This window comes from Lissotriton helveticus, chromosome 4_1, assembly GCF_964261635.1.
Source record: "Lissotriton helveticus chromosome 4_1, aLisHel1.1, whole genome shotgun sequence".
In the NCBI taxonomy this organism is placed as follows: domain Eukaryota; kingdom Metazoa; phylum Chordata; class Amphibia; order Caudata; family Salamandridae; genus Lissotriton; species Lissotriton helveticus.
Window position 1 is genome coordinate 1,123,631,409 of NC_136063.1, and position 26,006 is coordinate 1,123,657,414.

A 26,006-nucleotide genomic window follows, 5' to 3' on the forward strand; every position below is an offset into this window, starting at 1 on the left:
CACTTAACTGGTGATTGGCAAGGAGACTGGCACGGAGTAAGGATGCCCGGCTAGTAGATCATGAGATAAGTCTTCGGGACCCTGTAGTGATGGGCAACCCTCAGCCAATTCTTGGAAGGAATGTTCGACCTTTGTTTTGGTGCCAGACAGATGTGGGCTATAACCTGGCCCACTGGGAATGTCATGGATCATGGCCTGGACCCGTGTTTGAAGAAAATCTGAGGCAAGGCTTGCCTGGGTGGTGTCCGATGTCCCTGCATGTGTGCTTGATCATGGCTTTAGGGCAGCAGCAGTATTCCTAAAGTAAACCCTCAATGTCACCATTTTTGTAGTGGATACTACAGAAGTTGATGTTCCAAGGTTTGACTCATGAGAGTTAGAACTAGCAGATGATGACACCCCCATTGGTGTTTGTGAGGCTGGTATGCCGTGGGGGGCCAGGGGCTGGTGAAGGGTTGCTGCACTTCGCGGGCTGAGTTTAGCTTAGTTAATAAATTGGGCTGTTAACAGCAGGCAGAGTACTATGTACGCCTTCTGTGGTGTGGACAGTTGGCACCCAAAAACTGAATGCTGTCCTAAGAGGTGTCCTAGGACCTTTATTGTACTCCCTCTGGGCTGATTTGACTGACACCCTTTAACCTGGTGAGTATACTTGTGAGGTACGGTGGAGATCCTTTGCAGGTAGGGGGGCGAGTGGCCGGCAGTGATCCCACAATACCCGCTGTTCATATGGTGCCCCCCTCAGCCCCGTACACACACTTACCAGTTCGATGCTGCAGCACCTTCGTGGGCTCTTGGTGGGCATCTGCTGGCTACCGGTACCAGGGTAACAGTAAATGACAATGCGGCTGACCGGGCAGGTCCCACAGTCTGCTGTAGAGCACCTGGTGGCTCTTGGTTGTAGTGCTGGACCCGCCCACCACTTGACAAACCACTGGAGGGCACGCTCAAGAAGAAGCGTGTTCCCTAGGGTGAGCGGAGTAAGTGGGGGCACACGAAGGAGGCACAAACCGCACCCGCTCTAACCGGGCCGTTTCCGTGGCACCTGGGACTCACACTTTGCATCAGCCTGATGCGGTTGCCGCACATGCTCAGTCGCTTGAGGCTTGCGGCTTACTGCAGCCTTCACGATCCACGGCCCTCTATCTGCGGCCCGCTGCAGCGCAGCTACCCCTGAAAAGGTTGATGGAGTTGGGGAATGGGGGGCAGGAGGTCTCAGCTTGCGTCCCTCACAGTGACACAGCCCAAACCCCCTGATGGCTCCAAGGGCACTGAGTGCTCCAAACGTCGGCTCCAGGCTCGTCTGCATCTTTCCTCTTGCGTTGTGCGAGTTGCGTCACTTCTCTCTTCTTTTCTTATTGTTACTTATTTGTTTTCATGTCTAATTTGTTAATTATGTAATACATTTTAATTGTGGGTCAAGAGGTTTATTGGGGGCTTGAGTGGGTAGTGTTTTAAATAAACATATAAAATCATAAGAATAATTGAATAACGTGTTAAATATGCATTTTTAACTGCAATGTATTTTAATATGCTTGATTTTAAATTATGAAAATATTTGTGTAGATGCCAGAAAATTATTTCATTATTGTTTAAGCTTGAGGCGTGTATTGGCATCTTACTGGGTAGTGTTTTGGCGTTTATTTTTGTTTGAACATTTTTTATAACATTACAATTATTTATTTTTAGCAAGGCTATTTATTGAGCAATTGCATGGGTAATCTTTCAAAGTAAAATATAGTTTGTTATTAATTTACATGTTATATTTTGCAATTAACTTAATTAGGTGATATGATTTTATATATACATAATTTTATTATTTTTGCTATGGAATCAGAATCAGAAGAAACTTTATTTGTCTGCGAAGCAACCATAAAAGTGCAAAGTTTAGAATAAATAAATAAATGTGCAAGTTTAACAACAATAAACAATCTAACAACGAGTTAAAATATCACTCAAAGTGTAGTGTCCTTCTGGAATGCACTGCAGCATGTAAGAACGAGCCTACATACAAACAAGTTTCTTCATCATAAAGTTGTTTTAAAAGATTAAAAGCTTGAGAGCAATGTATCACATTTTTAGATTTAATAAAAGGAATTAAAAACAGTTTTGTAATTTTTTATAAAAACCACAAAAAATTAAAATGTTGCTTCGCCTGTCTTGAGGAGTCATTAAAGGAACACACACATGTTTTTGGATTACTCTGGAGGCCTAGTGGGAAGCATAATACATATTCTATTGTGGGAGAATGAAAACTAAATATTAGGGAACATTCTCAATGTCCTCTTCGATTACATAACTAGATGCTAAAAGTCTTTTCAGAATTTACCAACAAATAAGTGGGAATAGACTATTTTAAAGTGTCGGCCCTTGATCTTTTTTCGTGTGCATGGGATGCCAATAAAGTTTGAACTTGCTTCCTGCCCATGGTGGTGCATTTTGCAACATTAGTAGATGCCTGAGGTAAACCAAAATTATCAAAAGATTTTTTCTCAAATGCCAACCATGGAATGTCAAGACTTTTGTCACACACTAAACACTCGTCAAATATGTTTCTTTTTAGTGATTCCTCTTCGTTTTTCCTGGTGGACAGCCATAACAGAGGGGGGTAGGTTCAAATTCGATTCCCTAGGTAACTTAACTCCAGCTCCTCATGGCAAATAAAATACGAGGTACAAAACTAACAGATAAAAGCTTCCGACGAAAACAATTTTCCTCCACCTGGATTACTGATGGGCTCCTGAGGCCCCAGATTCCCTCCCGATACGCAGCAACTGGTACACATTATGAGGAATAAATCTGTAATTTAGGCACCACAGGCCACAGACTGAAGAGGGAACCAACAAACAGCCCAGGATAACTTAGCCCTGCACTCAAACTATATTAGGTGTCCATGAGCCAGTAGAATTAAAAATCACCCTCAATATGAAAAAGTGGTTGTGCTTAGTAAATGTTTTTTCCTAGCCGCAATGCCTGCAAGTGGGATGCTCTTTAGTCCACACCCAATGCAAAATATTTAAATAATTGGTTAGCAGATCAAGCGAGCCCATAAATTCCACAATCTAGTTTTGTTATAAGTTGACATGTATATTGGGGGAATGGCTGGGTAGTGCTTTTTTACATTTTAAACGTTAATTAATGAAAAAGTAAAAGATATTCCATTTTAAAATTATATTTTTGGGTTGTAAAATACTTTTTCATTTTACAATAGATTTTAACACTTTTCTTTTAGGTTATCATATTTGAGGAGTCAGTTGAGTAATTACTTTTATTCTAAATTAATATTTAGTTGGCTTTTTTATCATTCTGCTTAATTTGTATGTGTTTGAAATTATTTAATTGATTTTCTTTAACTTTTATGATCCTAAATTTTATTTCAGAAATGATTTTTGGGTGTAGTAAATCTGACACTCCTGATGTATGCACTTTCCACAATGTTTGTTGAACTGACGTTACAATACTAAAAGACCCGCCAAAATGTATGTATGGTCCCGATATTTATTAAATTGGAACTGGGCTAGTTAATTTCCCCCCAAACTCCCAGTGTATGCTCTTTCCCTAATGTTTATTACACTAGTGTTAGAATCGTCACCCCCCCACACACACACAGACCACCACCCCAATTCATGCACTCTCCCCAATATTTGTTAGACTGAAGTAAAAATGTAATTCTGACCCTACCAAACGTATACACATTTCCAATTGTGTATTAGGTTGAAGTTAGAATAGTAAATGTGACCCACCCTCATCAAACATTGCTCACAAACATTTCAGATCATCAGCCCCATTTTCCCCAAACCACTGCACTTACTTTGAATAGTAAGGTCATTAGGGTGCAGATAACTCACCACAAAAATGTATACATATATTGTAACCAGCCATGGCCCGTGAAGATTGTGTTAATGGAGGTAGGGAAGGTACAGTGGCACAATGTTTCATGGACTTTTGACCCTCCAATTCTCCACAAGAGAAATGCATTTAACCCCAACATGTAAGTGTACAGCTATTAAAAAAACATTGACAGCAAATTAAGATTTAAGAATTAGTTTATTGCACATCTAATAAAGGATTTTAAAACTTGGTGTTTACTAATAGACATCAACATCACATTCAATGCTTTGAAGAGGGGGATGTAAATAACTTAGCTAGGACCATATCTGGTCGAATACTTCGATTTCCTACAACAACCAATAACTATTTTCTATCAGTCAAACATAGAATTGATTGGCTTCTTTCTTTCCTTCCAAATGTCTCTATGGCAAAAGAAAAGCCATTTGGTACGAAGGTGGTATGTTCGCGTTCCTGCAAGTCTGGGTATTATAATTTGTTGAGTCAAGTCTTCTGCAACCCAACATTTTTTAAGAGCTGCGTACGAGAAGGAAACATAAACACTCACGTGGGCTCTAGATCTAAAGCATTATAATGAGTCTCTGGGATCTCATTAAAAGCGCCATTCCAGAGGGAAGTTCAGTCAGAACAGATTCACCTGTCTGCAAGTTAGATTCCAATCCCCCAAAATTATTTTTTGTTGCATGAGAGAATTAACTATAAAGTCACGACTGCAAAGGGGTGTGTCTCAGATGTTTTTCCAAATTCTTCTAATGCTGAATATTGTAAAATATTTATGGAACTTGAATCTCGATTTCGGAATGTGCCAACTTGTTCAAGTCTACCTACATAATTCAGAGTAGGCAGGCAATGAAGGATCTCTAACAAACCAACTAACCCTTTTCTGTCTCCAGGAGGCTTAACATTCCACATTTAGCCTCCTTACAGGGTGACATTCCGCCAGTGAATTTCAGAAGTGTCTGCCATCAGGTCTGCAAAGCGATGGTCAATCCATCGAAGAAGATGGTGGTTCAAGTGCCAAATTTACATTTACAGCTTTACCGCCATGTTTGGCGGATTCAGCACTGTGCCAAACTGCAGTGAAAAGGGTGACAAAGGTGAGTATTGTGTTCCTAATGCAATGAAAAACATCTTCGGAGGATAATATTAAGTCAAGATATGCAGGCACTTAAAATATATCCAGAGTTAGGATTATTTGTTGGATTTCAAATATCCTACGCTGCATTGATGGAATTTCCATTAGCAATCCCCAGCTCACCCCCAAGTCGCGCCTCCCACTGCAGAAACAACCAATTTTAATTTTGGCTGTGGCCTTGGGCGTGTGTACCTGGCTCAGACTTCATGTGCTTCTGAAAAGAACACTACCTGTGTACGATATTCTGACCTGAATTTGACCTTACCCTGGTCGGGTCTTATGGTCTGCTTATGCATGGGCATTACATTTTTATTAAAAGTACACATACGTAATGTGTCTGCTGCATGTAAGCTGGCTTTTATTGCCTTGGATGATGTGTGTCTGATGCCATCATGCTTTATAGGACCTATGGATGTTGAAGAACTTCCTGTTTGCCTAATGCATGACACTGAAGCGTGTTCTCCTTTGTGCCTGAACATGTTTTAGACTAATCTGCCTGATTGACAATGGTTGACCTGCCAGTTTTAGAGAAGCTAACTTCTAAATATATCTCATGGGCCAAAGCAGTTATTTAAATGATGATTTATATTGCTTGCCTGTGGTGGAGGCAGATGTGCTTGAAGGTTCCTTTGAAATTAATATCTGTGAAAATCCAAGGAGAGCAAAGACCGCATTGCATGTTTTTATAAGTTTTACATATCTTTGTGCCAAAAGACCAGGCCAGGCGAGATACGTCAAGCAGAAGCATGGGTCTGCCCACTCTTCACTCTCTGAGCCAACTTCATCAGGACACAAATCACCAAAGCCGGGTAGTAGCTTACTTTTTAAAAATGTTGACACCCCTTAAACCTAGGTTGATGTACTAGCATATAGATTTGATGTCTACAACAGTGAATGTATGTAAGAAATTGGGTTACTGGTTGGGGAGGATGAAGCACTACTCAAGAAGGAACCACAATCCTCATCAGGATGAAGTTAAAAGCAAACTCTAAAGTAGCCTGTGCTCAACCCTCAGGTAGCTTGGCATAGAGCAGTTCGGTTCAACTCAGAGGCAATGTGTAAAGCATTTGTGCAACACTTCATGCAGTAACACAGTGATAACACACCACAAAAAGACCCAACACCAGGGTAGAAAAATAGAGTAGATTTGAATAAATAAAACGAAGACTAAAACAACAAACATCAAAACATTAGAACCGGAGATATGCAATTTTAAATTTTAAAGTGAGAATAGCACCCAAAAATACAAAGTGCCAATTGTGGATAAAGCCGGAAAAAAGTCACAAGTTCAGGGCACCCGTGATGGAGCGAGGGCAGCCAATAGGACCCAGTTAGGCCCGCCAAGCAAGAGCACCTTAAATACTGGTTGCGGAGCCTTGCGAGGTTTAGCGCAGCGGATGCGCCATGCAGCCAAGGCAATGCACGGTCCTGAGGGCTGTGAAGCTGGGATGCAAGGTCCAGCATCGTCATTAAGGAACCCGTTGATGAGGGCTTACAATGTGAAATCCGTCTTTAAGAGTGCATTGCACAGTTGAGGCAATGTGACGGTTCCGAAGAGCTGTGATGTGAGACCCGCATAATCATCAAGTCTGCCGTCAACAAGAGATTTACAATATGAGGGGCTGTGTAGGTGAAGCATTTCACAGTGGTGGTTTCGATATGGGCTGTGAGTTCTTTGTGCTGGGAGAACTGTTGAAGCAGAATCCATGCATTGGTTCTGCTTGGGTTTGCGCCGCACAGCAGAGGAGATGGTTGGTTGGTTCTGCTGGATCTACAGATTGGCTGGAAGAGCACCTTTAGGCCCACTTCCAAGAGGCCAGGACTAAGGTGTCACCACATGGCAGAATATGATTCACAGGTTCAAGAGTCCAGGTACTGGGTTCAAGTTTGTTGGAGCCTTCTGTCCCTGAGGCTCTAGTCAGGGGCCAGCCAACTAGCCCTTTGAGTCAATATGGGGTCCTGGGTTCAACAGATGCAGGTCCAATCCTTCTCATCCAGGCAAGAGGGCAGCAGGTCAGCATAGCATGGAAGCAGGCCATTAGAGCAGCATCCCAACAGAGTGGCAGTCCTTTCAGCAGCACAGCAGTCCTTCCTGGCAAAGTATCCACCGGGCCATATGTGTACTGAAGAGTTGGTGTCTGAGGTCAAATATGTATATGCAGTTCTGCCTTTGAAGTGGGAAAAGCTTCTAGAAGTTTCCCTTTGAAGTCTCCAGCATTCTGCCTCCTATGCCCTTGCTCCAGACTAACTGCAGGGGGTAGCAGCCTTTAGTTTGGAGGCAGGACACACCCTATTTAAGTCTAAGTAGAGCTGTACCCAGCTGTACCTTTCCATCCTGCCAGTGAAGGCTCACCTAAGCGCTCTATTGTGTGTGGCTGTCTAGGAGGAATATACAAAGCCCAACTGTCAGCTACATTCGGTCTTGTAACCTAGGGACAGGCTGCGCACACTAAATGGATAAGGCAGAAAAATGCTAACTTTTTAAAAGTGTCATTTTCAAAATTGTAATTTAAAAATACAACTTTACCACAAGAGGGGATTTTTCATTACAATGCCAAAGGCACCAAACATGAACCATTAAACTGCTCCCGTTTGAAAAATACACCTAATTAACTGTAATAAGTGGCTGCAATGTTATTCTCTGGGAGAGGTAGGCTTTGCAGTAGTCAAAAACGTGGACATGTAAACATAACATTACATGCCCTACCTTTTAACGGCATTGCTGTGGCTGTGGGCAGTTTAGGGCCTACGGTATAGGTGACTTATATGCATTAAAAAGGAAGGTTTGGAACTGGCAAAAGTTTTATTTGGCCAGGTCAAAATGGCAGTTTAACACTGTACACACAGGCTGCAATGGCAGGACTGGGGCATGTTTAAAAGACTGTTTAAGTGGGTCGCACAATCAGACCTGCCGGCCTCCTAATAGCATTTTAACACAGGCCCTGGGCACCGGTAGTACTAGTAGGGACTTATCAGTAAACTAAATATGCCAATTGGGGATACATCAATATCACCATGTTTTGAGGCACATGCATTTTATCACTGGTCAGCAATGCTAAAGTGCGCAGAGTCTTAAGGCCAGAAAAAACAAGAGCAGCAAAAATTGAGTAGGAAAGCAAAATGCCTGGGGAAAGACCAACCTAAGGCTGACAGGTCTAACACTGCAGATAACTGATATCCATATCACAAAGTAATAGTTTTTTTCCTACCTTGACTGACCGTATAAATAATTTGTGGCATGCTGAGATCACTAGTAGACATATACTTTGGTGCTGAGTTTAACCTGCTAAGTAAATGGTTAGGGACATTTCATTCTATGTACTTTAATCCTTGTTTTGGGAGAGTTTTATTTAAGTAATTTGCATAGACAAGTGTGAAGGGATTATTATCCCTTCCACTACTCACTTTCTCTAATTTCTCATGTATTAATAGTCATTATTTTTGGCACAATAGTAAATATGTTTTTGTTTTTTTCTTCTTATAATTTTGGTTTCTATCTTAGCTATTTCAAATGTATTTTACTTCTAAGAGCCGGTATGAAACTAGGCTTATGGCGCTTAACATTGAGAAAAGCATATTTGTATTGGGCCTTTGATTTACTTTCCAGGGGACCTCTAGCAAGGTTGGTGTGGGAGCTTAGCCACTGATAAACTCAGTTTATCAGGAGGGTTTTATAAGCTATTTCTTCGAACCAAAATGAAATGCATTAGGAAGTAGCCTCTTAAAGTAAATGCATTATTCTGACAGGGAAAGCTAAAGCTCTTTTTAGCCAGAGCTAAATGGACTATAATATTTAAAAAAATGTGAATTTGACATTAATTTGGGTTGATAATAGACACAACAGTAAAATCAAAAAAAGCTTTGAAGTGCTTATATTGGTAGCAGAAACATGTGCCTATGTTCTATAGGCACATGTTCCACTGACTCTCCCCTCTTCTTTAAGTAAACCATCTGCAGAGAGATATAGCCAGCCTGGTAGGGAACTGTAAATATGGCAGATTACCCACTGCCACATTGGTTAAGCAAAAAAAGTTGCCTAATTGGCAGGTGGAACTGTTGATCGCCAGTCTTAGAATGCATTAACCTTGTACTCTTGATACAACTGGAGTGTCACACTCTTCCACCACTCACCACAACCACTAATGCTCACACACAGTATATGTGAAACAAATAGTGGAAGTGTAAAAAAGGGAATGGGATAAGAGACAACAGATGAGGCGTGGAAAAGTCCGCAATTGAGTAAGATGTACCCCGTGACTGCTCTGAAGCTTCCAGCCTTGTACAAATTAATCCTACAGATAATATTGCACATAGCCACCCATCCCACTAGCTGTGGGAGCCTGAAAGCCCTAAGCAACAAAAATAGGGTGATTACTGATGTTAGGATGAGTTGTGATGAATGTACTGGTGGTGGAGAGAGTGACCCCTGTAAGAAGATGGCTGCCACTAAGATCAGTAGAAAAAGAAATGGACATGTATTATCTGCTCCGCCTGCCCTGATGAGAGGAACTGCGCTCGGGTGGCTTGTGACTTCAGGCACGATGCATGAGTGATTGGTTGAAGGGAGAGCCCTTATGGTGGTGGGGTGCCTTTTATGAGTCTGTGGTGGGGAGCACAAGGCCGATGCACTTAGCTGTGGCCCTTTCATGAGTGGCCGAGAACTGCAGTGATCCTCTAAAGGGCTCTGTCACTGCTCGTGGTAGTGGGGGCACCCACCTGCAGCGATTCCTTTCTCTTTATGACCACCAGGAATATGCAGGCCAGTGGAGGGGTGGTAATAGAGCAGAAGGTCTAGGCTTACCGAGATGGAAATCAGCGAGTCGGAGCTGTTGATGGTGGCCAGCTCACTGGAATAATTGATTGAGAGGCTCCCAGTCTAACGTGCTGTGAAATTAATCATCCTGAGCTGGGAAGACAAGAAGTAAGGAGAGCAGGATACACCACTTAATTTCATGATCAAGATCTACGGCAGTGTACATCTATAAGGTCATTGGGTGCTGAAGGGGCTCCTCACAGGGTGCAACTGAATATAATGGAGGTGCGGGACCATCAGGCTCCTCACTGGGCACAACTTCTCATCTCCCCGCTGGAAATATCATTGACCCAACTAAAGCTAGGTGCAACAGGACCAATGGAGGGACAACAGGAAAAACAGAGAATCCATGGAGCAGATGGCACACAAATCCCAGTGCCCCTTATCACTTCACAGCGACATATATACCTGTGGGCAGATCTGGATCTTCCATCTTTGCTGGTGATGCAGGCAGTGGCATATTAATGAGCAAACTCACCCATGTATATGGGCAGTCCATTAGACCATCTTATCTTGTCAACCAAACAGTGTGGTGTGTGTGGACAGTGAGTGAATTTTAGTGGAAAAAGGTGGTCACACTGAGGCAGTGGTAAGCCCAAGTAAGTAAATACAATCTCAGCCAAGGACGGTGGCACCGAGCCTACCAAGCTAATCAAAGAGTCAGCCAATACTCCAAAACATGTAGAATCCCCTCTTGACAAGAACACTGGCAAGTTCAACAAGATATTGCAAGAGATACTGGAACCAGGAACACATTGGAGGCCAAACGGAAAGAGAACCAGGAAATGAACCACTAATGCACCCACTAGAGAGCAAGAGTAACCATGCACACAGCGGACATTGTGGTGAGGTACAGTATCAGGGCAGTACTTTCATGGACTCATTCTAGCAAGAACACAGCGAAACAGGATGAATCAGGATCAGAGATGAAGAACTCTGAAGTGAATACTTTGATGGGACCATAGATTACACCTATGACTTCAAATGAAATTCTCTTTTGCCCACATAAGTACAATCCAGCTCATAGGTGACATGCCACTGCTATTTTCAGATGTTCTTGGTACTCGGAGAGGGACTGAGTGCTTGTGGCTTGATTTAAGATATTCCTCATAGACTGGGTCATTGATGGAACTTATTTAAATCAATCTCTCTTCCCCCAATAAGGCACTACCTTCAATCATAGCAAATACCATTTTGTAGGTGGAGCATTATTCCTGTTGCAGCCTGAGTGAGGGCTTTGGGTTTAAGTTTTTTTCAGTGTTATATCCTGTACAAAAGCCTATAGCAGTAGAAATCAAGGTACAGTGGGGGTGCTCTGCCTGGCATGCAACTATAGCAAAACTACATTTATTAACATTGATGTCATAAACTGATGTGTAAATAGGCAGATGTAATATTTTGACATGGAATGTCCAGGAAAGAGGAACTGTAACCAGAAGTTATAACCATACTTAAAATGTCAACACACATAGCGCACATTCAGGAAATGCCTTTAAAGATGGGTGGATTGGACAAGCTAACCAGGAACTGTAGAAGTCGCATAGTTGGCACAACCTAATCGACGTATGCATGATCAAAAGACACCTGTTTTATATGATGGACTGCAATCCTGAAGGTGGACAGGATCCTTTGGTAGCTTCACTAGATTGTGAAAAAGCATTCAACACACTGAATTGGCTATACCTTCAGGAAGTGGTTAGGAAAATGGGTATTGTGACATATGACTTGACATGGATGTCGATATTATAATTCCTCACCAATGGCCAGGATTAAGACAGGGCAAGTCTTTTCTGCTTTGTGAAAAATTTGTAAGCAACACCAGACAGTGTTGTCTCTTGTCCACAGTATTGTTTGCCATGGAGCCACTGGCTTGCAGCCGCGGTCGGTAGGGGAGTACCTGCCGGGGCGGTGACGCGGGGAGGGGGAGGGGCAGGGTGGGGGTTAGTAATGTATGGATAATGGAGGTTTGCAGGTAAGTAAACATTGAAATAAATCAAACAAATTTCGATGCGTGCACTGCATCCCCAAATGCAATGCAGTGCGCGCAACACAATTTGTTTGACCGCGGCTGCTTTCTTGCCTACTGAGGAACGGTTCTAAAAATAGGGTGTACAATTAAGTCAAAGACTGCATATAGTGTCATTGTAAGTGGATGACATGCCCTTACATTTACAAAATAGGGGCACCTGCATAGGGGAAGTAATGTCCACGTTAGCAAAGTTTAGTGAACATTCTGGATTGAAAATAAATTGGGCAAATTCATATTTCTTCCCTCTCAGGACTTTGACTGTTTATGAATCAACACAAATAGCTACTACTCTTTTAAAATAAAACCTAATACACCTGAGGGTGAACATTTACCTTACCAAAGAGCCTCTCAGTGAGAAATTGGGTTATTGGTTTAGGGGGTGGAACAATTCTCAAGTAACAACATAAAAAGTCACAAAATTAATCTGTGCTTAACCATCTGGTAGGTAGGCACAAAAGAAGTCAGGCTTAACTTAGAGACAATGTGCCAAGTATTTATGCAGCACTCAAACAGTAATAAAGTGAAAACAAAACACACCAATCTAGAAAAAAGGAGTACATTTTAATAAAAACATACCAGAATGACAATAATACTATAAGTAAAACTGGAGATAAGCAAATTTAAAGTCGTAGGTAAAAGTAGCCCTAAAATGTACAAAGCTCTGAATGGGGTTATCTGGTCGCACCAGACGGGGACAAAGTTACAAGTTCAAGCTGACCACGGAGAAGCGCGGGCCAGGTACAGGGCAGAATTCAGCACCCCGGTTAATGTACTTGGTTATAATTGGACTGAAATGTAAGGCCCTGCATCGCACTGTGTCTGTTCCAATGGGGCCACCGATCAGGAAGTGTGAGGTGCTGCATCAGTTCCGATGAGGCCACCAATCAGGAGCTGTGACATGCTGCATTACAAGGTCCTGCATCAAAATATGCCATGATGCATCAGTTCAAAGGGAACCCACAGTTGAGCTGGGAGGAGTCCACTCTGATGCCAACCAAGGGTCCAAGACCTGACGGGAACCTCTTAGGGATCAGAACTCACTCCGAAGCCAGCAGCAGGGCACAGGCAGCTCCAATTGAGTCTGGGAAGCTGGGCAGATGTGGACCAGGTCTCTGGAGCTTGTTATATCCCTGTAACTCAGAACAGGAGGCCAGTTAGCCAGGTCTTGGAGTCAATCTGATGGTGCTAGATTCAAGGAGCAGGTCCAGTCTTCCTTCCTCAGGCAGCAGGGCAATTCTTATTGCAGCAGGAAAGTCTTTCCAGAAACAGGGCATCAGGGTAGCCCTTCTTCTGAGTTTTTCACATGTCTAGAAGTGATCTAATGAGTGGTTCAAGAGGTTCAATATGTATATCTAGTGCTAGCTTTTGAAGTAGGAGGAAACACCTATGCCCACATCTGGTTCTGGATACTTCTTCCTTTTTGAGGTTCTGATTTGTCTGGAGTGACAATGAGCTAGTGTCAAGTACCTTAGTGTGTGCTCGGACAGCCCCTCAAAATGTAATAGAGACATGGTACAAATTTACCCTACACCCTCTTGGCAGAATGGCCCATCCCGCCAAAACAGAGTTCCCCGTTGTGTCACTGTCTGGGCGAAATACACAAAGGCAATCTATTAACTACACTTAATCATGTGACCTACGACCCAGGCAGCAGGTACCAAATGGTTAGAACAAGAACATTACAATTTTCTAAAATCAATAAACCTTTTGTTTACAAAAGATCACTTAAACACAATATTGCACATAAAAAATAAATCAAATGCATTTGGTGTTTCATACATATTTCAAACATTGACTAGACTTCACATGCTTCAAAATAAAACTTGAATCAGTCTAATAATTTACATAGTTTCAATCACTAGTCTGATGCTGAAACTCTTGCTCAAATTGTCCCATGGGAACCCAAAAGTAATGAGAGGTTTGAAATGCGTCCAGGACCAGACTTAGGGAGTTATTTCAGCTAATGTAAAAAACGAATGTAGGCAATCCTGCAAGAGACATGGGTAGCCTACTCCAATAGAATGCATCTTATAAGCCCCCATCAGACAATTTGAGCAAGAGATTCAGCTCTGTGCGCTCATGACCTCCCAGATGAAGGACAGACTGCCCTCGCCTCAGGACATTGATATGGGTACAAAGCCAGTGGTGTCACGGGGGAACGGCTGTAACATGCATGTTTTAGTGCAGCACTAGGGCAGAAAACAAGCATTGGCTTTGGCAATGGGTTGAGGGTGGGTAACGGGGGGTAGATAACCGGATCATTTTAAAAAGCACTATGAAGTGGCCAGCACTGCGTTTAATGAAACAGGCACATGGTGGGTAGAAGGTTACAAATAGTGCTATGATAATGCTAGTGTTGACCGTACTTAGTGGGTTTTTTTCAGAAGAAATAGTACCTGATTCACAGCTGGAGCTGTTGAAGGCCAGTTGAAGAACACTAATCAAGCATAGTTAATCTGTGCTTGGTCCTTGTGCCATAGAAAGAAAGGGAGGTGATTCATTGCAAGCGCTGCCCCATCAGAAGGCAGAAAAAAAGAGAGGCAGTGATACCAACGAATGGTAAGCAGTACTAAATAAGAGTTTTGTAAGCGAGAGTCAGGGCCGGACTGGGAATCGATGCCGGCCCTGGAAAACTGCTTGTCCGGCCCCTCTGGGGTGAGGAGAGGGTGCGGCCGAGCTGTATGTTAGGGCCGGTTTCGGCCAATTTTGTTACAGGGAGCTGATATTGCTGGCCCCCTGCAGCAAAAACGGTCCCCAGGGGTCTAAGTCCGGCCCCCACCCTGGCGGCCCACAGGGGAAACGCCCATGCCCGCTACGGCCAGTCCGGCCCTGGCGAGAGTGCATGCGCTAACTCATGCTCACACAGGTAAGACCTAATAAAAACAGCTCCACACGGTTAGTTTGTGTAATCAGGCTCTGCGCTCTCTGTGCCTAGATCCATTAATAGACCAAAAGCATAGGTTGCCCAAATGGCCTCTGAAATTTAAATCAGTTGTGAATACAAAGATCTTCAAGCAAATATGTCGGCCCAGCTTTGCCTGGCACTTGGAAATTTGACAATGTTTTAGGGAGTGTCTTGTATGTCTCTTTTTATGGGCCTGAATAGTTGTTCTATCTGCCCGTTCTCATCGATGTGTGTTTCTGTTTGCATGCACCTGCCATACTCCCTGTGCTAACATAACACAGACTACAAAGGCAACGAATTAGGTTGTGTGCTTTTATTCACGATATTGCAACTAGAGTAACCACTCAGTCCTTCCTAATGATGCTTGGGATTTCCTTTGAATTTCCAATGCATATGAAATTTGGTGCCGTTGCTGATGGTATTGAATTAAATGAGGCAGCAAGAGGCCCCATATGCCACCCTCGATGGCTGTGCGCTCGGTGGCTTGCTACACCAGTTAACCAGGTTGAATAAAAGCAGCACATTTCAGTCAATTATCTTCAGTAATGTGTAGACTGAATACATGTCATGCTAGGCCTTACAATGACGCATCTAAAATAGTGTGTTTGAATGGATAGCATTTAAACAAATAAATCAAAGTGGAAAAGTGTGTAACTGCCCTTCCGTACACTCGTTTTTCAAAATTTGGAAAGACACGTCTTGCTTCCCACTGGTATTAACACAAAGAGCGCTGAATGAAGTAAATGTAATGGGAGTTACAACTGTCTCCAGTGCATAAAAGACAAATGTACATATTGCATGATTGTTGGTGCATCCACAGAGTGGAATGGAACACGCAAGCTTCGCTCAAAATTCAACACATTGACCTCGGAAAACATAAAGAAAAGCAGTTGTTCGCTATTTTGTTCTTGCTTAATAAGAAATGGGTACATGATTACAGAATAACCAAAAATGAGTGATAGGTAGGAAACATGTTGTTTTTCTATTAAATTACCTCAGACTCACCATTATGAGGAACCTTTTTTTAACATGGACCAAAGCAAAATTAGTTTCTCCCAATCAATATTGTGCAAGTGTTAAATAAAAATAATTTTTTTTAAGGAAGTGATTCATACCACACTTATGCAAATTCTAAGCGATGGATATAGTTCTGACCCATTTATACACCTACATAAAAAAATAGTTGTCCAGAAAATTATATGTTTGATTTGTGATTTTGTATCATTTGAGAAGTCATTTAGCTTGGGTAGACATTGCTAATGCGGGCCAAATTTTTCTGGGCGACATTTTTAAAAATGGCGAATGTGTTGCATTGATGATTTAATATTGCAGGAACCATAAGACTTATATACTTCATTTTTATGTAAAAACATAGGTTTTGGGGGTCAAGTAATCTTATAGAGACAGAAAATACCTCCTCAGATCAACCCTTCCACAATTTTCCAAAATGGCAGATCTATAATGAAGTGTTTCATCCATCATATTGGTAATTTATTTTAATATTGTGTTTGATTCAAGTTTTCCGTTAATTCAAACTTGTAATCATGACCGAAGCAGGTGGTGGCAGATGACTCTTACCTCCTGACAGTGTTGCTAACCACAAAATCTGAGGACTCCTTCAACAAAGAAAAATGTGTCATATGCCAAACTAATCCGAAAGAAAAGCTAACATCAACTGCAGCTGGATAGTAGAGAGTTCGAAATGATGCAGAAATACGGCAAGGCGAAGTTCGCAAAGAGTGAAACTGATAAGTGGAGAGGTTCAAATATTTTATCATTGTAACAAGTTCTACACGTCTTATACAATGGAAAAAAGCCTGAAAAAGATTTGTCCAAAAAAAGCAGAAAACAGTGAATCACAACAAAAATCAAAGTCTTCCGTGAAAGTGGCAACAGGCAAACCCAATGTCCTGCCCCTTAGAAGAACGATGGCTACCATACGTTCACAAAACAAGGACCTCAGTGTATTATGGTGTACTAAAAAACCCACTTCAGTGCCCAGAACCCCGATCTGACTAGCATTAGTGTCTCATTCTTTCTCCGTGCAACAGCGAGCTACCAATGATTAGACAACCTAGAACATGCGACTTAGGAAACTCTCAGGAATAGTGGGAATCAAGAACACTCTTTCATTCTAGCTCTCATACCAGTCCACAACGTGAGTAATCAGAGACATAGTATAGTTTAAAATGTTTATTTTAACTAACGTGCTCTAAGATGCAATACTTTCGCCAATACTAACAAACAGATGCATAAGAATAAAACGATCAGCAATGTTACAATTCCATAAAACACAAAAGGGGAAATCATATTATAAATGACAGTGGAAACAGGATTATAGTGCCGTTACCACCCTCCCCGTGCTCGGAGCTAGTTTTAATGTATAATAGAAGACCTCTAGGCTTTGACGGGGGACCCCATACCGCCAAGATCAGATGGAATGAATCACATCCCAGGACAAGTACAGCTCCTCGATGTTGGAAAGGTTGTCTCCAAGTGCCTCCTCATGCATGCAATGCAATAGTAAAAGCACCCGAGTTTGAGGAGCTGCGATTTTTGTTATGTCTATTGTGTGTGGGACTGATCAACATGAATCAACAGCATACATTGTTATTTGACCTTGAACGCGCTGTGCAGACTGAGGGCACAGCGCGCCTAGATTTGTGAAAAACAAACAGTTCTCATGTGAAAGAGCACAAGCAGGTTATTTACGAGAGCCATATAGTGTTGTGTGCAAAGCGGCAAAAGTAGCAAAATGGTGTTTAAGCACATACCTCACTTATGCTAACATAGCAATGTCTGCAGTTGAACCTGTATCCTCACTACAAGTGCTTTTTCAAGACTGTATCAATGGCCAATTGCTTTGCCAATGTGTGCAAAAACACTACAAGCCATCAATATGTCTCAGTCTACCAAAATGTTTCAAATTGACATGGATCTTTTTCTACCTGATCCTGCTGTTCACAAAGCTGATTTAACAGAATTTATCATATCGCTTATTCGGTGCGGACTGAAGGATGAAAAAAGCCTGTTCTTCCGTGGGCTGGAATTCATGTTCCAATCTCCCAGAATACAGTCCCATGAAGAAGGTTGGGTTTTTACAAGTAATACCATCACCTGTCACAAACTACGCAAAAGTATACACAGCTCTAAAGAATTTCCAAAATATGCATGCTCAGCTTGAAGACCAGCCTATCCTGGCAATTTTCTACAATTAATGAATGTGTTTTCTCTCCAGTAGCTAGAATTTGTATGAGCAATCCAGTAGAATTTGATGATCTTTATTCAATAATGGGTGTTTTCCTCATGAGAAATGTTGTGTTGTGGTGTGCAGGAAGTTATCTAAGTGGATGTGGCATAGATGATGCACTTATTGTGACTGAAATCTTTGGAAACTAAATCGTCCAGTCAGTTTTGTTCACTACAAGGGATGCTCATCACATCTGAGGCCATAGAAATATTGTGTTCGAATAATTCTGGAACAAGAATGACAAATTAGGTTTTGCATATCTTATCTCAGAAGTTAACAAGGTACAGGGTGCACTTCATTTAAAAAATATAATGCAAAGCCAGGAAATGTTCAATACACTCTGTTTCAAATCAGAAAACCAAGTTCATAGAGTTTGTCAAAGAATGTGACGAAAAATCAGAAGTGTTTTACACATGATAGTTCTAGTGAAAAACGTGGTACATTGTGAAGGGGACGGTGATTGGGAGCTGCACGTTTAACTGTGGAGTCACTTATTACTGTGTTTTGTGTATTGAATTGCATAAACTACCTGATATATGGGTCCTGGTATATGGAAAGAGTGAAGAAGCTAGAGGTGGAAAAACCTTACCTCTACAGAAAATTAATCCAAAGGCATTCTGTAAAGACAGAGAGGGAATGTTCAATGCTCCAGATATGAAACTGGAACAGACAATCCACAGGTCTAAAAAAATCTCCAAGAGAATTGTTGGTCAGACACGTAAAAGTGAATATGTTGCTCAATGGCAGCTAGTTTACCATGACGTCCTTTCTATTTGCAATGTTTTCAGAGAGATGATAAATTAAAAATTAATGGGCCATCGCAAAACTTTTACACACCACAAACTTGCGGGGAAAGTGAGGGGAACGTTTTAATAAGCATGTTAACAGCCTTCTTCATTTCATGCAGCAGCAAGGAAAACCCCTTGAAATGACTGAGCCTGTGTGACTACACAACTTTGTGACCAAACAATATGTGGATAACAATATAAAGGCAGGCCTACTAGATATCCCTGAACATGGATTGAGCCTACATGCAGAACTAAAGCAGGAGAGATTTGTATGGAAAGAAAAAAAGCTGTTTGACATTATCACTAAAGCTAAACTTCCACGCTTCAATTGCCATAGTGAAAATTCCGTGCAATCAGCAACTACAAAACATGTTGCAAAAAAACAACGTTTGCAATCACATAGAGAGATGGATGTAGCAAAAGAAAGGGGTGAATTTATCCTGCCAAGGGCCTTTGGGTGCCCGGCTCCACTATGGGTTTCTGGTAGCCCGATACTCTTTCCATGCTCCTGAGACAATGTTACTGTCAAGCAATGATCCCACTGACCCTGCAGGGTAGCGTGGGCCACGCAGCAGTGTCTGAATGACTCTCATCAACCCTGCAGTTGTTTTCCATCCTATAGAGTAGCAAAAGACACCCATTAGGTTGTCAAATGAAACCTGTCCTCTACAACTTTTGGTCAGTCTATTCAGTTTTTTAGAACCTTACCATCAGGAAGATAGTGAAAAAATATTGTTTCTATTTAATGGTTATTTTAAGTTATATAATTCCTTTACTACCTCACGGCTAGGAACAACTAGAATGGTATACAATTCCAGGTATAACAGTAACGACACACACAGGAGATATCTTTCTACCCATTACGAAGAGTTTCTTACAAGAGCTTGTATTGGGTAACCTCCTCTGGCTGCAGAGTGTGGAGCTGTCCCAATGGTTAATCATGTGACATCAATCTTTTCTTTTGTTTTTTTAGAAGTTGTATATAGCACAAACTGAACCCAAAGGTATTGGAGCACTTTATATGAGCACCAGTTACACTACACAAAAACACATTCATTATTGTTTTTTTAATAGGCACAGCGAGATTAGGTGATTTGTCCAGAATCACAGAATGTTGAGTCAACACCGAGATTGAAGACTCTTTTCCCAGTTCTAAAGTCGGCAGCTCTAGCTGATAGCCACATCTTCTCTCCCCAGTGATTGAGGGCTATCGCCATTTAAAAGTAACACCTTGTCAAAGTCTTAATCTAGCTTGGATAACAGAAGAGAGTAATCACAGTAGTTGCTTATGTAGACTATTATTAACATTACACTAATCTTTGTCTGCAAAAACTGTGGATTTATCTATAGTGCAGGTAAAATGAAGTGATTATAAAAGTAAGTATGTGTATCAAAATGCATCGGTGACTTCAATATGCCAGTCGTTCTGTTTAAAGTGTAGAGGTGACAACTTGTCTACTTTCAGGTTTCTAATATGCTGGTGTAGTATTAACATCTGAGTATTTTTGTGCTGCATATGCCTATGCACATGAACCCTTTCTTTGCTTCATTCAACTCTGGTATTATTGGAAAAATGTCATGTTATCTTCAGAAAAAAACATGTCCTTTCTTTGTCTTGCTTTTTTCAGATAAAAACATTCCCCATTGACGCAGTTAATCCTTATTATGATCCTTTTCCAAGTGTGCCTCAGTTTTCAGTAAGTAGAAATTACAATTAAAATGAATACGTTTTTGAATCTGCTTTTGAGGCAATGACTATTTAGTTTGAAAAACGCTTTCTGCATATTCCTTGAATTTGTACTGTGTTTTGGGAAAACCTTAAACTATGTTTTTCAGAAAAAGGTATCAGTCCATTCAAAGTCATTCATCCCAGTGTCTTAATTACAGAGCATTATAGAACATCAGATAGCAAACATGAGTGCCATGGTAAAAAATATGTATTGGTGCAGAAATTAAATCAATGCACTATTATATCTTGTGCCTCGTGCCTGATGAGTGGAGCTCTTTTGTATATATATATTGGATTATATTGTATGATTTGAAACCAATTGCAGAAGTAACTATTTTTATTTTACTGTGATAACGATATATGTTGTACATTCATGTTGTGAAGTTGAAGTATAACCTTTCTTCTATATCTATTAATGCGATTGTCACGTGGTGAAATTCAAACTGGCACTATCACTTTAAAAATGATCACTTTAATGATGGATGTTGTCATGTGAGCAAGGCTCCACAGAGCCGACACGTCATGCGGCATATATCTGCTACAATTGAATAAATATTGCACTAACTGGATGGTCCGTGTCCGAGGTGTCTTTGCGGCAGGGCGAGAGTCGTTATCTGCTGTAGGAATTAGTGGATCCCTTGACATGATTTGCACACATTGATAAACTGAAACTGAAATCAATCTAAAAAACCTCCTATATGTAGAATTGAACTACTGTTGCTGCGTTATGATGAGAATTTACTATTTTAAGTATATCAGTTTTCTTCTTGTTTTTCATTTATTTTTGAGTACATTAGATGAGATGTGTTTTAATCTCATGTATATACTCTCACTCTGATTTTTGGCACTTTTTATGATGATTATTTTATTAGGAGAAAGGTTTTTAACACAATATAACATGACATCAGTTGAAGATTACTTCGTGGCTTCTCTTTTAGGAGCTGTAGAATTGGATGCACATATGCACTTTATATAAGTCTAAGACATATGAAGTCAATCCAAGCTGCTAGTTTTCAAAGGGACATCTCATTATTAATTGGAATTTTAGTTCATGTCAGACTTTGAGATGATAATGATATGAATTATTGGAGTAGTGATTTTGGAAACCTTGGCATTTTATCAATCTTAGGGCACACTGATATTGTTGGCAACAAGGAGCAAGTATGATTTTGAGAAATACATATGCACATCTTTTGCTAATTTGCACTAATTTGCATTTTTACACATGATTTACTAATTTGCACTAATTTGCATTTTTGCACATGATTTGGCAGCTTATTGAGATTACATTTATGACTGTTCTCCAATCCTATATATCCAGGTAGGAGGATAACTATATTAGCTGAAACAAGCAATGCATTATGCCTGTATATAATGTACTCATAAATATCATGGTTACTGAGATGTCATGTTTACGTTGCCAATTTGCACTTCTTTGCATTTTTTGCACTTTATAAGAAAGCTGTAAAAATATAAATAATATGCTCTTGGTGGATTTTTAAATGATATTTGTTATTATACATATCGTGCTGATATAACTCAATTGAATTTTAATACGAATGCACTTTAAATTATTTTTTGGTTTGAGTTTAGTATTTTATCAACATACCACATAAGGTCCTATATTAATATGTTTCGGGCCAGTGCTTCGATTGACATACCCCATCAAATGTCATAAGCTTTTCGTATGTCAATTATGTTGCCAAGACAAACGGGTATATCAGTGGCTACAACAAACAAGATGCTACGCATTATATTGTATGATTTGAAACCAATTGCAGAAGTAACTATTTGTATTTTACTGTGATAACGATATATGTTGTACATTCGTGTTGTGAAGTTGAAGTATAACCTTTCTTCTATATCTATTAATGCTATTGTCACATGGTGAAATTCAAACTGGCACTATCACTTTAAAAATAAAATAGGTGTCTTTGCAGCAGGGTGGGAGTCATTGTCTGCTGTTGGACGCGTTGCGCAATATATATATATATATATATATATATATATATATATATATATATTATCACAGGATCTCCCCGGTCCCGGGGAGGAATGGAGTCGCTGAAAGACGGCACTGACACGCTTCTCTCAATAAAGGTGATTTATTTCATCAATCCATGTGGGGGATTTAGCAACAAAAAGCAACCAACGCGTTTCGACTGCGTCCGCAGTCTTGAATATATATATTACCTACTGGCGATAGCCAGTAGGTATATATAGTTAGGATTTTTTTCCTATGGGATTTTTGAAAATTCTATGTCGAATAACTTTGGCGTTTGAGGACAGAATTGGCTGAAATTTTCAGGAAAACTGAACATTTTGTTTCTGAGCAGCCCCTGAAAATTTGGGGGGGTTTCGTCAAGGGGGGGCTGAGAAAAAAGGGGGGTCCCAAAACGTGTTTTTCCCATGCAATTTTCCTTAGGGCGGTTGGCCTCACTTTTAGCCTGAACGGCTGAATGGATTTACACCAAACTTGGCAAAATTGTAGGGACTGGTAGCCCGATGTGCCTTTGCTATGTCTCAAGATATAGGCTCCAGTGGTTTTTACGAAAATTAACTTTGAAAAATATATATTGGGCTACATTGGGCTATATATATGTTGGAGCCCAAATGTAGCCCAATGTAGCCCAATGTAGCCCAAAGATGGCCACCAGAGACAAAAAAAAACAAATGTAGCCCAAATATCAGCCAGATGTAGCCCAACTATAGCCCAATGACAGAATGTCCCAGAGTGTTCTAAAGAACAACTAGAGTGCTAACAGTACTACTTATTACAAAGGTATGGCACACCTGAAGCCATCTTGATTGGAATAAAGTGGTAACTCTTAAAACATTTAATTTAAAAAGGAACAAAATGAGGGGGTTCATTTTGCCATTGAAAGTATGATTAGCGAATATATGACGAAATCCCGCATACCATCAGTCCGCAAAAAAAATCCCGCATGTACTATTAGGCCGCAAATTAAAATAACGAAAACTTTTAGAACGAATATGCCTTTAGCATACACTAAACAACTAAACTACCCTAAACCCTAAAATGCTACCCCCAGCATGACCCTACACTACACAAACAGTACAACACTACCCTAAACCCTAAAACACTACCCCCAGCATGACCCTACACTACACAAACACTACAACACTACCCTAAACCCTAAAACACTACCCCCAGCAAACACTACAACACTACCCTAAACCCTAAAACACTACCCCCAGCATGACCCTACACTACGCAAACACTACAACACTACCCAAAACCCTAAAACACTACACCCCAGCATGACCCTACACTACGCAAACACTACAACACTACCCTAAACCCTAAAACACTACCCCCAGCATGACCCTACACTACGCAAACACTACAACACTACCCTAAACCCTAAAACACTACCCCCAGCATGAGCCTACACTACGCAAACACTACAACACTACCCTAAACCCTAAAACACTACCCCCAGCATGACCCTACACTACGCAAACACTACAACACTACCCTAAACCCTAAAACACTACCCCCAGCATGACCCTACACTACGCAAACACTACAACACTACCCAAAACCCTAAAACACTACCCCCAGCATGACCCTACACTACGCAAACACTACAACACTACCCAAAACCCTAAAACACTACCCCCAGCATGACCCTACACTACGCAAACACTACAACACTACCCAAAACCCTAAAACACTACCCCCAGCATGACCCTACACTACGCAAACACTACAACACTACCCTAAAACACTACACCCCAGCATGACCCTACACTACGCAAACACTACAACACTACCCAAAACCCTAAAACACTACACCCCAGCATGACCCTACACTACGCAAACACTACAACACTACCCAAAACCCTAAAACACTACCCCCAGCATGACCCTACACTACGCATACACTACAACACTACCCAAAACCCTAAAACACTACCCCCAGCATGACCCTACACTACGCAAACACTACAACACTACCCTAAACCCTAAAACACTACACCCCAGCATGACCCTACACTACGCAAACACTACAACACTACCCAAAACCCTAAAACACTACCCCCAGCATGACCCTACACTACGCAAACACTACAACACTATCCTAAACCCTAAAACACTACGCCCAGCATGACCCTACACTACGCAAACACTACAACACTACCCTAAACCCTAAAACACTAGCCCCAGCATGACCCTACACTACGCAAACACTACAACACAACCCTAAACCCTAAAACACTACCCCAGCATGACCCTACACTACGCAAACACTACAACACTACCCTAAACCCTAAAACACTACCCCCAGCATGACCCTACACTACGCAAACACTACAACACAACCCTAAACCCTAAAACACTACCCCCAGCATGACCCTACACTAAACAACCACCACAACTCTACACTACACTAACACAACACTACACTACACAACACTACACTACACTACACAATCACTAACCCACGAAAAAATTAACACAAACCCACTTACCTCTCTCGTCATCGTGGTTTTCACAACGCAAATGCATTTACCATACATGCCTTTAAAACGTAATTCTTTGTAAAGGCATGCGCGATAAATGCACATGCGTTTTGAAAAAATGCGGGATAATGGTATGCGAGGTCAATGACCTTGCGGGATAATGGTATGCGGACTGAAAGTCTGCGGGATAAAAAATGCGGGAAAATGGCTGCAAACCATGATTAGCAGCAGACTTCCCTGGTGAGCACTAGCTTTACTACAGTGATCTAATGAGCAACTAGAGTGCTAACATTCAGAATTTATGGCAAATGTGTGACACATCTGAATGCCTTCTTGATAGAACCAAAGTAAACAAGCATTGAAAATGCAATAGATCTCGCCCTCGTTTAAGTTAAAGCCATTCTGTTTGTAATGAGGTGGCTTTTTAGCTTTGCTTTTATTAGTGTTTTTAAAACTTTCATGTAAATAACATGCATATGTATGCATATATTTATATGTATGCATGCATTTATATTTATATAGATATGCAGATTATATATGTTTATATATGTATATTACCTACTGGCGATAGCCAGTGGGTATATATAGTTAGGATTTTTTCTCTATGGGATTTCTGAAAATTCTATGTCTAATAACTTTGGCGTTTGTGGACGGAATTGGCTGAAATTGTCAGGAAAATTGCACATTTTGTTTCTGAGCAGCCACTGAAAATTTGGGGGGGTTTCGTCGAGGGGGGGGCCGAGAAAAAAGGAGGGTCCCAAAACGCGTTTTTCCCATTCATTTTTCCATAGGGCGGTTGGACTCACTTTTAGCTCGAACGGCTGAATAGATTTACATGAAACTTGGCAAAATTGTAGATATGGTTTGCCCGACGTGCCTTTGCTATGTCTCAATATATGTGCTCCAGTGGATTTTGAGAAAAAATAACGTTTAAAAAAAATATATATCTGTGACAGCGCTCCGGTTAGCGCCCCGGTTCGCGTACCTGACGCGTAACGGAACTTCGCGAAGCGAAGCTGA

General features: G+C 41.1%; 1 protein-coding gene across 1 annotated transcript in view; it reads left to right on the plus strand.

The window, feature by feature from the left end:
• The window catches only part of LOC144828117 (band 4.1-like protein 4B), a 568,471-nt gene that overhangs the window by 441,300 nt on the left and 101,165 nt on the right, over window positions 1-26,006 (plus strand). The window contains exon 9 of the mRNA XM_078686237.1: window positions 20,398-20,466. Within this exon, the coding sequence (XP_078542363.1) occupies window positions 20,398-20,466 (69 nt within the window). The remainder of the gene's footprint in view (window positions 1-20,397; window positions 20,467-26,006) is intronic.